The sequence below is a fragment of the Trachypithecus francoisi genome, unplaced genomic scaffold (genome assembly GCF_009764315.1).
Source record: "Trachypithecus francoisi isolate TF-2019V2 unplaced genomic scaffold, Tfra_2.0 Lachesis_group10, whole genome shotgun sequence".
NCBI lineage: Eukaryota > Metazoa > Chordata > Mammalia > Primates > Cercopithecidae > Trachypithecus > Trachypithecus francoisi.
Window position 1 is genome coordinate 122,380,811 of NW_022681455.1, and position 16,562 is coordinate 122,397,372.

General features: G+C 55.7%; 1 protein-coding gene across 4 annotated transcripts in view; it reads left to right on the top strand.

Moving 5' to 3' along the window:
- CMIP (c-Maf inducing protein) overlaps nt 1–16,069 on the top strand; it is a 272,103-nt gene extending 256,034 nt beyond the window's left edge. For 3 of the 4 annotated variants that reach the window (XM_033219127.1, XM_033219128.1, XM_033219129.1), the window contains 8 exons: nt 814–921; nt 3,908–4,024; nt 5,838–5,978; nt 6,811–6,858; nt 8,121–8,267; nt 9,987–10,092; nt 11,501–11,571; nt 14,252–15,029. In XM_033219127.1, coding sequence (XP_033075018.1) covers nt 814–921; nt 3,908–4,024; nt 5,838–5,978; nt 6,811–6,858; nt 8,121–8,267; nt 9,987–10,092; nt 11,501–11,571; nt 14,252–14,305 — 792 coding nt within the window. In that variant the 3' untranslated portion in view covers nt 14,306–15,029. Of the gene's footprint in view, nt 1–813; nt 922–3,907; nt 4,025–5,837; nt 5,979–6,810; nt 6,859–8,120; nt 8,268–9,986; nt 10,093–11,500; nt 11,572–14,251 lie in introns of all 4 variants that reach the window. The other variant, XM_033219126.1, reaches the window with a different exon arrangement.
- The last annotated feature ends 493 nt before the right edge of the window (nt 16,070–16,562 follow it).

The window sequence follows — 16,562 nt, forward strand, 5'->3', positions numbered from 1 at the left end:
CCCAGACAGCAGGGAGAGGTTTCTAGAGAGAGGGCAGAGAGCACAGGAGAGGAGTTAGAAACACAGAGAGAGGCCGGGCGCGGTGGCTCAAGCCTGTAATCCCAGCACTTTGGGAGGCCGAGACGGGCAGATCACAAGGTCAGGAGATCGAGACCATCCTGGCTAACACGGTGAAACCCCGTCTCTACTAAAAAATACAAAAAAAAAAACTAGCCGGGCAAGGTGGCGGGCACCTGTAGTCCCAGCTACTCGGGAGGCTGAGGCAGGAGAATGGCGTGAACCCGGCAGACGGAGCTTGCAGTGAGCTGAGATCCGGCCACTGCACTCCAGCCTGGGCGACAGAGCAAGACTCCGTCTCAAAAAAAAAAAACAAAACACAGAGAGAGGAGGACAGAGAACCGGACAGAGGACGGAGACCCAGGAGATGGCCCCGCCCAGAGGAAGGCATAGCAGAAGGGGAAAGGGGCAGGAGAAGGGGAAAGGGGGCTGATTGCGGGCGGTTGCTCTGGACATCTCTGCCTGGTGCAGCAGCAGGCCCGCTTCATTCAGATCAGCCAATCAAGCCAGGGCCTGCCCTCCCTCCTGTGCAACTGACAGCCAGTAGCCAGAATCCCCCGGGGTGTGGGGGCCACGGTGTCTCCCAAAAGACCTTTCATGGCATTTGGTGGAAGCCTGGGGGTTGCTGGAGGAAACAAGCCGGTTTCTTGACTTCAGGACTTGCCCGAGCCTTTCCCATTCGTGTGTGCAGATCGTGGTTGCCCTTGTCACCAGGGCTGCGTGCAGCTCACACTTGTGTCTTCCCCTGTCTGGCAGGTCCACTCATGCCTGCTGAGTGTGCGGGCCGGCAAAGATGGCTGGTTCCAGCTCTACAGCCCTGGAGGAGTGGCCTGTGACGATGACGGGGAGCTGTTCGCCAGCATGGTATGCAGTGGGACCCCAGGGTAACTTCCAGGGGGCCCTGGGCTTGCCATGCCTGACTAGTTAAACAACTGCGCCCATCACCTGGGCCCAGCCCTGGAGTTTTCACGCTTACACAGTGCTGGTCATGAAGGTGGTGGTGGTGGTTACTGTGACCGTCACTTACTCATTTCTTATCTGAGGCTCCAAGCCAAGCACTTGGCATCCCAGTTGCACTCCATCTCTCACAGCTTAGTGAGAAGAGGACACATGTCATTGCCCCAATTTATACCCAAGGCAGCTAAAGCCTGGGGCGTTACTGCCTAAGGTCACACAGTTCATTGTCATGGTTATGTTCCTACAAGGGATTGAGTGCCCAATGGGATTCTGGAAAGCACTGCAGGTCCACCAGCTTGTTTAATCCTTACAAGGAGGTGTCCCGGTCAGGGTGATTGTCCCCACCGTCGTGTGCGGTCTGAGGTCACCAAACCAACAGCTGCATCCATGATGACTTTCTTTGTGCCCGGCATTGTATCCATCACTTCACGTGCACTATCCTTTTTAATCGGTACAGCATCCTTGTTGCTGAATTACACCTCTGTTGAAACAGAGGCCCAGAGAGGTTGGGTGGCGTGCCTGGGGTCACATAGGCCTTCTGTTTCCAAGCCCTTCCTTGGCCAGGCCCACATGCTTTCTTCCAGGAGTAAAGGTCCAGACTCTTCCTCCCCCAAGGCATATGCTGCACCCTAGTGGCCAGCAGCCTCACCAACTCCACTTGCTGAGAAAACCAGCTCCATTTACTGGTCACTGGTGCTCCCACACTCAAACTGGGCTTCCAGTTGCAGCTCTGCTAGGATCTAGCTTGTTGACCTTGGGCTGGTAACTTGCCTCTGCCAGCTTCAGCCCCTCGTCCGGGAGCATCGCATTGGCCTCTCGAGGTTACCATAGTGATTGCATGCAACAGCAGATGCAGGGCGCCCGGTGGGCCGGCACAGGCACTGCTCAGAAATGACGCCAGTGGTGATTCTCCTCTCTGCTGGGTGGTTTGGCTCTCCACACTGAACTTAGCAAAGATGTTTGTGCAGTGATGACAAATTGAGGCGCTGCCCCTGGAAGCTTCTTGAAAGGGGCTTATTTTTAGGCCCTTTGCCTCATGCACTCCCTCTCCACTCCTTGCCTGCCACCCCAGGCCTCTCAGGGCCCTGCGCATCTAGGAATGTGACTGCCACTGCCAGCCTGCACCACCTCTCTTGCGCTCTCGGTCACCTCTCGGGTTCTCCGCTGATGTCACAGCTTCACCATAGCAATGCTCAGCAGCCCCACCCCCACCCCCACCCTACAGTGTGGGGATTCGATGCAAGAAAGCTCAGGGAGCTGGCAGCTTCCCAGCCCGAGAGGTTGCATTTGTATGCCAGAGCTGTTCATGATGGAGCGGAAAAAATATACACAAGGAAGGAAGCAGGCAGCCACTGGATAGAAGTGTGTTGTTGCCATGGAGACGCATGGCTTGGAAGCCGGCCCCTCGATGAGGCTGCTTTCTCCACCGCCAAGGGCATTTGCCATTGTGTGAAGTTGGAGGAAAGCCAGTGGGGTGTCCAGGCCTCCCCCAGGCCCTGGTGGCTGGGGACCCCTGCCCTTGGGCCCCCATCACCCATACACCAGAACAAAAGACCGCCCAACACATAACCCAGGAGGGAGCAGGATTTGCCACTTCTTGGATTCCTGGGGTAGACAGTCTCCCAAAACACCGTTCCGAGCTCACAGCGGGCTTGACAGAGGTGGCTGGGCTTCGTCACGTCCCCTACCCCAAGATGTACACCCCCCTTGCAAAGCCTGCCTAGAAGTTTCTGCCCGGTTCCAGCGGTGCCAGGAATTCAAAGGATCGACTGTCAGCTGACTCCCAAGGGGAACAGAGAAGGGGGCCTTTTTGGTTTTGGCAGTAAAATACACGTAATGTAAAAGTTAGCATCTGTAAGCACACTGTTCAGTGACATTAAAGACATTCCCGTTGTTACGCAACCATCACCACCGTTCATCTCCAGAACGTTCTTATCTTCCGAAACTGAAACTCAGCATCCATTACACACTCACTCCCCCTTCCTCTCGTCCTCGGTCCCTGGCAGCCACTTTTCCTTTCTGTCTCTGAATTTCCCTATCCAGGCACCTCATGTAAGTGGAGTCAGAGTCATCATTCTGCTTAAAACTTCAACTTAATCAATGTTTAAAACATCAGAACTTTTATAATGGCAGGAGATTACATATTTAGAGACTCTGTTACGGATACTTAAAAAACTAGCAAGGGCCGGGCACCGTGGCTCACGCCTGTAATCTCAGCACTTTGGGAAGCCAAGGCGGGCGGATCACTTGAATTCAGGAATTCAAGACCAGCCTGGCCAACGTGGTGAACCCCATCTCTACTAAAAATACACATAAATTAGCCAGGCGTGGTGGTGCATGCCTGTAACCCTAGCTACTAGGGAGGCTGTGGTGGGAGGATTGCTTGAACTCAAGAAGCAGAGGTTGCAGTGAGCCAAGACTGCACCACTGCACTCCAGCCTGGACAGTAGAGCGAGGAAAAAAATAAAAATAGCAAGGGCTGCGATTTGTTTCAATCGATAGACTTTAAGTTGCACTCTAGTCAGCTTCTATTGCGTTTAGTATTATAAATTTATACGAAAGATACCCTTGCTGAGATGGGGCTTGCAGTTAAATCAGGTCCTACTAAAAACCATAAAAGGCAAAAGACAGAATGAAAAGAGGTATCGTGAACGTGACTTTCGCAACTGGCTTATTCCACTCAGCATAGCGTCCTCAGGGTTCATCTGGGTTAGACCGTGTGCGGGGGAAGGAGCTTCTCGCATCCCCAGGGGCCTGGTGATCCTAGAACACCTGGCTGTCCGGACAGCGTGTAGGCAGGTCTATTCAGTGACTTGGGCTCACTTCCTGCCGGCCTACCGGAGGCTGGCACTGGGTGTCTCTGTCCCTTCACCTGGGCCTTCTTGCCTCACAGGTGCACATCCTCATGGGCTCCTGTTACAAGACCAAAAAATTCCTGCTCTCCCTGGCGGAAAACAAGCTGGGTCCCTGCATGCTCCTGGCACTGAGGGGAAACCAGACCATGGTGGAGGTAAGGAGCTGGTCGGGGTCTCTGGCAGGATGGCTGGCTCCCCATCCCTTGTCCTTGCTGATAGAGCATCTGCTGGGAGCCAGGAGCTGCTGCAGGCACGGGGGGGCAGTGGGCGAGGCATGCAGTCCCGGCCGCCCTGAGCCTAGCGGGCGCCTCAAGCCTTCATCACACGGTATATTTGTTTCTGGTGTGATCCAGCTGATCCATGGATCGGTGGGGTTGGAGTTGCTTCTGTTCTGCTCATCTGTTGCTGTGTAACAAACCACCCCTAAGTGAGGGCTTTAAAACAAGATCGCTCATGTATTTTGCACATGGGCATTGGGGTGCCTGGGCACAGCTACGCACTTCTCACTTGGGGCCTCATTAGTCGGATGGGGCCAGGTTGGATCAGCCCCAAGGCTTCTTGCATTGGCCTGAGAGGCCTCAGACACTTTGCGGGGCGGTGCTCCTCAGCCACACTCTTCACCTCATGGCATCCGGGTAGTCTGCCCACCTGCCCAGAACACACACACCCAGCCCCGCAGGCCACCCCTCACCTGCTGCTGCTCCTCTCTCTCCCTGCATGCTCCAAAGTCCCCAGAAGCCTGGGACTCCCAGAGCGACTGTCCCAAGGGAACCAAGGCAGAAGCCATATCACTTTTTAACTTAGCCTCCCTTGGAAGGCAGGCGGCATCGCTTCTGCCACATCCTACTGCTGGCAGTGAGTCACCGCGGCCGGCCCTCAGTCAAAGGCGTGGGAGCTAGACTTCACCCCTCAGTGGGAAGAGCATCGAAGAGTTGGCAGGCGCGGCAAAGCCATGGGAGCTCCCATGGAAATGAGAGTTGGAGGAGATGTGAGCCCTGGGGAAGGTGGGAGCTGAGTAGGCTGTGGGGACAGCCCGGGCTGGGGTCCTGCACCAGGGAGGGCCAGGGTGGCTGGAACACAGGGAGCCAAGGGGCAAGAGGTCTGGGATGTGGGTGGATGTGCATGAAGAGCCTTCTGGGTACCCAGAGGTGCTGGGAAGGAGTTTGGATTTAGTCTAGGCTGTCCTGTGACAGGGATTCGGAGGCCATGGGGGAGGGTTGAGCAGGGAGACAGGAGACAGACAAGAGATGCTATGAAAAGCTTGGGTTGAGTGACCGTTCCTTGACGAGTGGGAAGTCCTAGGAGAATTGAGCACCATAGCATGCACCTGTAGTTCCAGCAACTCAGGAGGCTGAGGTAGGACGATCGCTTGAGCCCAGGGGGGTGAAACTAGCCTGGGCGACATAGTAAGACCTCATCTCAAAAAATAAATAAAGAAAGAAAGAAAAATAAGTCATTGGAAAGGCAATGTCAGAGGCAGGGCTGTCAGGCATGTTGACTCCCAGGCAGGTGAGCCACATGTACAGTCACAAGGCCCTCTCCGGAGCTGTGTGTGGTAGACGGGCCCAGGGCTGCGAGCCATTCTGTGAGCTTGAACACCTACTTTGTGACAGCCACTGGGAAAGAAACTGGGGAGAGAAAGAGGTGTGGCTTTCCACCAGTGCTTGGGGGCCTGCAGACATCCTCAGGGGCCTGCCCCGTGTCCAGACACAACACGGTAAGCAGATGCCTGGGAGACTCCCATGTCCTTTGACGTTTGAACCTGGAGAACCTCAGTGCGTGGGCACTGGTGCTACCATTGCACAGGCAGGAAGTTGGGCAGGTGATTTGCCCAACCTCACACAGCCGGGCTGCAGAGAGGGGAGAGTGGGGTTGCTGGTTTTCAAAACAAGACCCTTGGCATGCACAGAGTGTGCTTAGCGAGGGTGGCAGGCCGGGTCCATAATGCACCACTGTGGTTCTGGGCAGATCCTGTGCTTGATGCTGGAATACAACATCATTGACAACAACGACACCCAACTGCAGATCATCTCAACCCTGGAGAGCACAGACGTGGGGAAGCGCATGTATGAGCAGCTGTGCGACCGGCAGCGGGAGTTGAAGGAGCTGGTGAGTCCCCGGCTGCTCCGGACCACTCCCCTGCCCAGCAGGCCAGGGCGGGTTCCAGGGGAGCTAGTACTTGGACCTGAGTGGACCTCAGTCTCATTGAATTCTTCTCCAAACCCAAGAAATTGGTATTACCACCTGCCACTTTTCAGGTCATCAAAGAGAGGCCCAGAGAGGCAAAGCAACGCCCAGAGTCACATAGCTCATTGGAGCCTGGCCAGGACAGTGCCCACCCTCCCTCCTCCATGTCCCTTACACCCTTCCACTTAAGTGTATGGGGGCCCAACTTGCAAATGCCAGCACCCACACCTCTTTGCTGAAGGACTTCGTATGTCCACATGCGTATACTCACGTGTGCACGGAAGGACAGAAGGGGCAGGAAATTGATGCCTTCTCATCTCCTGGAGCAGCCGTCAACCAGTCCCTCTTGGGAGAGTGTGTATAAATACCCCAGCTCCCTTCAGTGAGATACGTTTCACCCATTCGGTGAGATCTGTTTGACATGGCTTCTCCACATTTCCTAGAGTTCCCTGGTGGGATTTGGTGCCAGTACCCATCTATCCAGTGATAGCTGGATTGGTAACACCCCTCCCATTATGGGCAGCCACAGTGTCACTTCCCCACTCTTCTACTGGTGTTTCTTGGGGTCCCCTTCCAATAAACCACCTGTGCTCAAACCCCATCTCTGGCTTTGCCCCTGAGACCAAGACCACCATGTTGCCTTGTACAACCAAGAAAATAACGATGGCTCCATGAGCGCTGTTCACAGAGGTGGAAGTCCAGGATGGACACTTGGGGAAAAGAATGGTTGTAACCAGCCTGGTTTCTGTTGCAGCAAAGGAAAGGCGGGCCCACCAGGCTAACACTGCCCTCCAAGTCGACAGTGAGTTGGTTTGGTTCTCTTTGGGGCTGGATGGAGAAAGTGGGTTGGTCCTCTCTGCTGGGGAATGGCAGGTGGTGTCTGCTGCTGAGATGGCAGGTGATGGAGGGCGAGGCACAAGGAACCCCTAGTACTTAACACGCCAGCTCTTCCAGGAGGTAGCTTACAGGAAGAGATACGAAAACCAAAAAGAAGGTTAAAATGTGATATAGATCGTTGGTGATAACGGTGTTGATACCCAGCTATTAATAATACTGGGAATAATAGCAGATATACCTTGAGCATTTGTGTGCCAGATGCTATTCTATTAGTTCATTTTATCCTCACAGCAACCCTTGGAGGCTTGTGTATCTTACCATTCGCATTTTGCAAGGTCTTTAAGGATCTTATTTCCTTCTATTCTGATGCCCCCATTATATTTGATACATGGCTGCTACTTCCTGGACCAAAAGGGCTGCTCAGGCTCCAGCCATCTTGTTTCTATTCCAGCCAGCAGGAAGGAGGACATACCCCTTCCTCTTAAGAAACTTCTTGGAAGTTCTACTTGACATGTCTACTTACATCCCATTTTCTGGATTTACTGTGTGGGGCCACACTTAGTGGCAAGGGAGGCTGGAAATCAACCTTCATTCCGGGCAGCCACATGGCCACTAACACTCAAGGATGGAGGGGAGTCTCGGGAACCTCCGAGTCCAGTGCTTAGGCATGCGCTGATGTCTTCATTCGTTAGAGTTGAGTGTGGCCTCAGTGTTTACGTGAGCTGCTGCCTGGGAGTGAGACAGCCAGCCACATACCCTGATGCACACAGACAGACACACACAGAGACACACGGACACACCAGCGCACACACACACACACACACACAGGCATGCACAGACACAGTTACAGACACACACATATACAGACACGCATGCAGACACACACAGATATACACACATACAGACATACACACACACAGACGCCTGTGGGAGGATCGTGGCCTCGGAACACCCCGCTGGTGACTCAGGGTGTGAGTCACAGCACTGGAGGCTTTCTCCTCCGCCTGGCAGCTGTCATCCATGGGATGTGCGGCAGCCCCTCCCTCTCTGACCACCCCCTTGGCCCATCCCACCAAGCCGTGCCCCCACCTCGGCTCCTGGGATTTGCTGCCCCCCAGGAACAGCTCCCTGTAGGGCGAGGGAGAGGAAGAGGGTAGGGGATAGGAGGGCCCAGGGTCTCAGGAGCTCCCAGCAGGTCCCTCAGGCCTCTCCCGCATCTGCTCGCAGGACGCTGACTTGGCTCGTTTGCTGAGCTCTGGCTCCTTCGGAAACCTGGAGAACCTCAGTTTGGCCTTCACCAATGTAACCAGTGCCTGCGCCGAGCACCTCATCAAACTGCCTTCGCTCAAGCAGCTGAACCTGTGGTCCACTCAGGTACATCCTCTCACCCTGCTCCAGGCCCTCCACACCTCCTCCACCTCTGCACCCTCCTCCCTATTCTCTACCATCTTCCTTTCCCCTCACTCTCCTCCTTGGCCCCTCATCCTCTTCCCTGCCCCACACCCTCCTCCCTGCCCCCACCCTCCTCCCTGCCCCCACTCACCTCCCTGCCCCTTCTCCCTCCTCCCTGCCCCCTCACCCTCCTCCCTGTCCCTTCATCTTCCTCCCTACCCCCTCACCCTCCTCCCTACCCCCTCACCCTCCTCTCTGCCCCCTCACCCTCCTCCCTGCCCCCTCACCCTCCTCCCTGCCCCCTCACCCTCCACCCTGCCCCCTCACCCTCCTCCCTGCCCCCTCACCCTTCTCCCTGCCCCTCACCCTCCTCCCTGTCCCCTCACCTTCCTCCCTGCCCCCTCACCCTCCTCCCTGCCCACTCACCTTCCTCCCTGCCCCCTCACCCTTCTCCCTGCCCCCTCACCCTCCACCCTGCCCCCTCACCCTCCTTCCTGCCCCCTCACCCTTCTCCCTGCCCCCTCACCCTCCTCCCTGTCCCCTCACCTTCCTCCCTGCCCCCTCACCCTCCTCCCTGCCCCCTCACCCTCCTTCCTGCCCACTCACCCTCCTCCCTGCTCCCATCATTATCCTTCCTGCCCCCTCACCCTCCTCCCTGCCCCCTCACCCTCCTTCCTGTCCCCATCATTATCCTTCCTGCCCCCTCACCCTCATCCCTGCCCCCTCACCCTCCTCTCTGTCCCCATAATTATCCTTCCTGCCCCCTCACCCTCCTCTCTGCCCCCTCACCCTCCTCCCTGCCCACTCACCCTCCTCTCTGCCCCCTCACCCTCCTCCCTGCCCCCTTGCCTTTCTCCCTGCCCCCTCACCCTCCTCCCTGCCCTCACCCTCCTCCCTGCCCCCCCACCCTCCTTCCTAACTCGTTCACCCTTCTCCCTACCCCCTCACCCGCCTCCCTGCCTACACCCCAGGCGTGGCTTACCACATGACCCCTTCCTCAAGCTCAGCACGCAATCCCCGAGGCTAGAGGACGCTGAGGGCCTCATGAAGCCCTGTGGCCCATTTCCCAGTTGGAAATACTGTGCGCAGTTCCGAGTCCTGAGCTTCTGAGAGGTGGAGCTGAGACGTGAGCCGGGCTTCACTGGCCTGCCTGGGACTGCGCGAGAGGTTTCTGGGTCTTTGGTATAGTAACATCAGTGGCTGCTGAGTCCCCGCTCAGTGTCAACTACACCGCTCAGTACTCTGCACAGGGCAGATGAAGGGGCCTTCACTGCACGCCTGTGAAGTGCAGGTTCTGCCTTCACCCTCGTTTTCCAGAAGAGAAACTGGGGACAGTCCCTGCAGCCTGCCCCTGGCCCAGCCCTATCCTTCCACTGTCCACCCAGCAGGAGAAAGCCACCTAGGCAGCATCTCGAAGCTAGGAAACGACAAGTTCAAAGCCCTCCTTCATGGAGGCAGAACTGACTCCCGGGGGCCCTGGCCTGGCTCCACTCCCAACAGCAGAAGCTAGATTCTAACCCGGGTCAGAGAGGCATGGGATTGTTTAGGGGAAGCGAGCGCAGCCCAGACCCCAGGGCTTGGTGGGCCATGGGCCTGAGAGCAAGGCTCTGTCTCCATCCCTTTACTCCACCTCTGCCCCAGCCTCCGAGTCACTTCCCCAGAGGTGGCCAGGAGAGGGCTGAGTGTTTCTGTGCCCTACAGTTTGGAGACGCCGGCCTGCGGCTCCTGTCGGAACACCTCACCATGCTCCAGGTGCTGAACCTGTGCGAGACCCCGGTCACAGACGCTGGCCTGCTGGCCCTGAGCTGTGAGTGCCTCGGGGACAACTGGGGGGTGAGGGGCTGCTTTATTCATTCCTTCTTTGCTTCAACCAAACTGGCCAAGCGCTGACTTTGCACCGTGCACAGATAGAGACATTCATTCATTCACGAACATGTGTTCATTGCACACCTGCTCTGGACCAGGCACCATTCCAAGGGCCAGGAACAACACAGAGAAAAGTATCCCTGACCTCAGGGAGCTTATATTCTAGAGGCAATAGAAAAAATGAATAAGGCCAGCCCATGCCCTCCTGACACTCGCAGTCCACTGAGGGGTCAAGTTCGAGGATGGGGCTGTAGTGTGTTGCCACTGTGGTCCCCCAACCAGTAGCGGCAGCGTCTTCTGGGGGCTGGTCAGAAATGTCCATTCCCACGCCCACTTCAGACCTCCTGACTCAGACACCGCACGGTAAGCAGATGTCTGGGAGACTCCCGGGCCCGTTGACATTTGAGAAGTCCATAATAGAAGGAGCCACAGAATTCTCAAGGAACCTAGAAGGGCCCATTCCTGTGCCCCAGCCCCAACTGACTGAACTACCCTCAGGGATGTTGAGCCCAGGATTCTGTATTTGACCAGGTTTCCCTTTTCCAGGCCCACTGCTTTAAACAGGAAGACCCATGGCTCAGTGGGAAGAGTCAGGGAAGGCTTCCGGGAGAGGTGCTGTTGAGTCTGGGTGTGAAGACAGATTTGTGGGAGTTGGCCAAGGGGGAGGCATCCTGGGCCGGGGCCATGACTCCTACCGGGTCATTGGCAAATTCTGGATGGCTTGGGAGGAGGTGGGGGCAGGTGACTGGGTCAATGGAAGCAGAGAGGCAGTGCGCGGCCAGTTTGGCTGCAAATGCAAATGTACTGCTTCCACTGGCGTTCCCCAGGGGGGCGCGGTCCTCGTGAACAGTGCAGATTCCTGGTCCCCGCTGCAGCCCTGCTCAGCATCTCTGGGAGTGGGTGGAGGGGTCTGCTCTCCTTGTGACTCCAACACAAAGCAGAGGTTGGGGCTTGCTTTCAAGAAACAGCACCCGAGTCAATGACGATGGCGGGGAGCATCCGGGGTTCCCTTAGCGGGGAGATCTTGGGCCTGGTCTGGGGTGTGACAGGCAAGCTGTGGGGACATCATGTCCAGGCAGTGGGGGGACATGACAGAGGGACCAGAAGGGAGGGAGACTCAGAGGATGGGAAGAGAACGAAGGCTCTGTTCAGACCAGCACATGCCTGAAACAGACTTTCCGTGCCTAGTGGGCCACCTATCCTGGCTGCGCCTGCGAAACCTTCCTCCCCAGCCCCATCTCCTAACAGGGGCCCTGGCACCTGCGTTCAGCTCCTCCAGCTTGGCCATCCCATACCTGCATACCTTTGGGGCCTCACTCTCCTAACAACTGGATCTGTCTATTGTACAGCCATGAAGAGTCTCTGCAGTTTAAACATGAACAGCACCAAGCTCTCAGCTGACACCTACGAAGATCTGAAGGTAATTCCATCCTTCCTCCCCTCTCTCCTCCCCTCCTTTCTCCAGCCGGCATCTGGATGCTGGTGCATCTGCTGCCCAGAGCTCATTCTCCAGTAAAAGACCATGACACCTGCAGATCAATACATAAATAATGGCAGGTCAAAAGGAGTAACAAAGAGGAAGCAGCAGGGAAGTCATTGGAAATAGGAGGGCCTGTGTGGCCTGGGGTGATCAGGGATGGCCCCTCTGATGAAGAGGCTGCAGGAGCTGAGACCCAAAAGGTAAGAAGCCAGAAATACAAAGGGCGAGAGGAAGAGCAGGTGTCAAGGTCCTGAGACAGAAGAGATTGGCAAGGCCTGGCTTTGTAGCAAATGGAGCCAGGAACTGAGAGAGGGAATGGTCTGGGGCCGGATGAAAAAGCCCTCACAGGTCACAGCAGAGCAGCGAGTCACGCTTTTCAAAGCATGCTCTGGGTGTTAGGAAATAAGTATTTTGAGAGGGAGCAGGAGTAGAAGCAGGGAGGGCTGAGCAGGGCGGGTGCCTCACACCGCTGAGGGCTGCAGTGCAGCAGCACTAGGCCGGCAAGTGAAATCAGGGAAAGAAAAAGGATCAGAGGGTAGAAGGCAGGGGCGTTTTAAGAAACGCACTTGCACGTCTTGGGAAGGTTGGAGGAGCCAGGCCTTCAGTTGCCTCCTGTCATCCTGTCACCCCGTCCTCCTGGGGCTGTACCAGCTGCCCTAGAAGGAGCAGGCGGGACCGGCAGAGGGCCAGCATCCTGGGAGGGAAGGGCTGGGCTCAAAGGTGAGAAGGCACAGATGGCGCCGGTGAGCCACGCTGGCACCTCTGTGCCCTGGAAGCCACTTAGAGGGAATCCCCCAGCAGCCCTTGGCTGGGGCCCCATCTCCTACAGCCAGGCCTCCTGCCACCAGGGTGTGCTCACTGGGGCATCCTCCAGATGCTTCTGGAGCCTCTGCTATGTACCAGGCCCATGTCAGGGACAGGGACACCAAGGTGTGGCTGCCACAGTCCCTACCCGGGGGACACTCCCTCCTGGCAGGCACAGGCAAGCTCAGCAAACCAAGGTGGGCACAGGGCCTGGTGGGGCCAGGAGGGACAATCAGCAGAGAGTGAGGTCCAAGAGAGGATGTATGGGACACAGCAGGTGGCAGGGACACAGCCAGCAGATCACTCACCCCAGCGTTTAGACCTCAGCACTCAAGGTGGCATCTGCAGACCAGCGCCCTTGGCACCACTTGGGGGCCAACAGAAATGCAGGATCCAGGCCACCCCAGGTAACCCCGCCCTGGGGGATCCCTGTGCACACTCATGTTTGAGAAATGCTGCCTGGATTGTCTTGAGTTCAGAGTGCTGAAAGTCAGACGCTACTGAGAACAAGCTGGAAAGAGGACATGGGGAGTGCATGAAAGGCCACTCGGGAAGAAAAATCACTTTCAGTCGATTTTTTCATTTTCACACATTTGAGAGAGACATGATGCCAACTTGATGCTGCCAGCCTGTGACTGGCCTCCCTGTGGAGGAGACTCGAGCAAACAGCAGCTGCTTATCCTTTGGAGGAAGAACCTACGCTAAGTGCCAGGCAGGCCACGCCCCACTGTTCACTGCCCAGTCTGGCCAGACCTTCCCATTTTCCAAGAGAACCTTGAAATCTAGATTCTTCTGGGAAGTCTCCTAAGTTTGAAAGGCTGGCTTAGTATGCTGTATAGCACTGCAGGTGGCTGCAGGTCCCCACCTGTGACCTCTGCCTGGGCAGTGGGGAGCCATTGAGGGTTGTTGAGCACAGGAGAGCAGCAGTGAGGAATTGCATGTGCGTGTGTGTACATGTGTGCATGTTCATGCATACATACGTGTGCATGCATCCAAAAAGTATGCTGGTATGCTGGGCAGTGTACAGGAAAGTTGGGAGGGAGGAAGTAAAGGCATGAGGCCAGTTAGGAGGCAGCTACCTCTCTGTTTAGTGGAGGCTTGTTGAGAAAAAAAGCCAACTGTTTATAAAAGAAGAGTGGAAGTCTGGGTAGCAGAAACAGAAAGCAGAAGACAATGGAGAGACGCAGCAGGTGGAATCGTAGAGTCTAGCAGCGCATCCAGCGAAGGGGAAGCCCCAAGTGGGAAGAGTCTGAGGCAAAGCCCAGGTACCTGGGACTTACTGGGATCCACATCACTCACCCTGTCCATTTTCTGATAACGATGAGAATATCACTAACAGTAAAAATAAGAACAGTTTCCTTTCATAGGGCTTATAACGGTGCCCTGGGCTTTCTGCATTTGCTATTTAACCCCTAGCACCATCCTTTGAGCCAGGGACTAGAATCAGATTGGCCCACACAGGAAGACACTGAGGCTCTGAGAGGCTGGGTTATCTGCCCACGGTCAAGCAGCAGCAAGTGGCAGGGCCTGGGTTCAAACCCCAGTGCTTCCACTGGCAAAGACAGAGACCGAAGCCTGTCTGAGGTGGGGGCACGGGAGCCCCACTGCCTGGTTTCTCTGGGGCCAGGGCACATCCCACCTGCCCTGTTCTTTGCCTAAGGCCACCCAACCCTCCAAGAGCCCAGGGAGCCCACAGCACCAAGGTGGGGAGAGGGTGGCGGGGACCCCCAGCCGGCAGTGTGGGTGGAGTCAGGTACTGTCAGCTTCTGCAAGGGAATGGCCTGTGCGTGACAAGGACCCCTCTTGCCACCCGCAGGCCAAGCTTCCCAATTTGAAGGAAGTGGATGTCCGCTACACTGAAGCCTGGTGAAGCGCCCAGCTCCAGGCGGGAAGACATTTGCAACCGCGACAAAACAACTCTTGACTAAGCCGCAGAGCAGCCGGTCCTGGGGTCCCACCCTGGTGCCCTGGCTGTGAGATAGATGGGGAGTCTTTCTGGGGGCGGAGGGGGAGGGGGTGGGGAGGGGTCCACAAGCACGCCCAGCCCCCACCGAATTCTTTTAGCTTCGTAATTGGAACCTTTGACCTGATCTAAAGTGGACTTTGTAGCAACAAGAGGAGCATCAGCGGGTCGGGGAGGGGTTGGGGGTGGGCTGGGGGGTGGGGGACCCTTTGTGGATTTTCTTTGCCTTTGTGTTTGATGCCGTCGTGTGGGAAAAGTCAACTCTGATGCCACCGTTGCGGGCCGGACGAAGGATGCTTTCTTCCTAGAGGCTCCGAGCTGAGCTGCGAACTCGCCCCCCGCCCTTGGGACAAGAAGACCCAGTCACATCACTGCACCCGTCCTGTGTCCTCACCATGGCTATGCAAAGTGATTCTTGTTGTACATAAGATTTAAATAATGCACCTATTTAAGACATGTTGACAAATTGCGGGTCTGGGACCCGCCTCTTATTTATGAAGTCTTCGACCGTCCCCCGCCCTCCCGCTCCCCACCCGCCCCGGCGTGTAGTACTGTAGAAACCAGTCAGCTGTCGGGTTACTGGTAGTAGTATTGTTATTTTTTTAACGGAAACGAACAGACAACAAAAAGAGAAAAAAAGAACCTCCTTGGAACAATTCATTGTTTTTTCGTGACGGATTCTCTTATGCTAATGCTCTCTCGTCTGTCTGTCTGTCTGCCCACCTCCCCCACCCACCACTGTGCGTTTCTGATTTCCAAATGTCTCCAACTCCCTCACAAGGTGGGGCTCAGGCTGGAGGAGGAGGAAGGATTGAGATCCCCTCGCTCCTCTAAGGCCCAAGCTCTTTCTCTCGGCGCCTTTTAGACTTGAACGGGAGGCTGCTAACCCGCCCTCTCCAGTCCACCCCGGTAAAAGAGCTGTGTCCCTGTCAGCCTTTGCTGTCCCCCGTCCCCAACGGAGACTCTGTCACCCATGGGCTCCCCCTGCCATCGTGTGCTTCACGTGGCCCCATGCATGCCCGCCTCTCTGCATGGTCTCTTGGGAAAAGAGAGATACGTTGCCTCCGCCAGCCCGACTGCCCTCCCCACCCCACCTTCCACGTGTGACCACTGCAACGAAGACGCTCCTTCTGTCCCCACCTGTTCCGAAGACAAACCAACCTCCGTTTCTTTTATAAACAGTCGGCTTTTTCTTAACAAGCCCTCACTGTACAGAACAGCCCGTTGATGGTTTATTTGGGGTCCCCCTCTCCCCCCAGCCCTTTTTTCTGTTGGTTTAGCACAAATACTTCCCTCCTCCGGCACCTCCAAACCTACCCCACAGTCAGTGTACTTGTTTTATATATATTTAATCTTATTCAATGGAAACCATGCTTTTGTCGTTTTATACTTTGCTAGGTAGACTTTATTACCCCCCTACGATGCCCTCATTTTTTTAAAAAAGGAAAAAAAAAAGAAACTGGGTTCCAGTCTTAATTCATTTTCCGTGCCAGGTTTTATTTCGTGTGTGTGTGAGTGTGTTCCGTTTTGTGTTTTGTTTTTTGTTGTTTTTAGTTGTTTGGTTTTCTTTTTTTTCTCCCCGTGCCCCTCCAGTCCCATACTTCACAGCACTCTGGTGCAGGAAGAAGCAGAAGAAAAAAAAATTAAAAAGAAAAAAAAAAAAAGAAGAAACGACATGCCACCTTTCCCCTCGCACTGTTGCTTTTCCTGATGGTTGATACTACTGTCACGTAGCTGTGTACAAAGAGATGTGAAATACTTTCAGGCAAAAATAAACTGTAAGTGACTCATCAGTGTCTGGCCTCTGTGTGTGGTGTCTCGGCGCCCAGGGGGAGAAGGTCCAAGGAGGGGGCGAAGCCCAGGTGGGAAGTCCGAGGCTCCGACAGTACTGGGACGCCCTCACTTTCATCTGCACGCACTTCCTGAGGACCAGGGCTCAGCACCCTGGCTGCTGTTGGCTAGTGGGGCCGGAGCCGTGTTTGTTGCAGGGAGCTGTTGTGTTCGTCGCCAGACATGGAACAGCATCCTTGGCTTCTATCCACCAGTAGCACCCCTTCCCCATTTATGACAACCAGAGTGTCTCCAGATGTTGCCACGTGTCCCGTGGGGAACAGTTCACCCCCCAGCTGAGACTCCGCGTCATAGACCAAGGTCAATGCTGCTC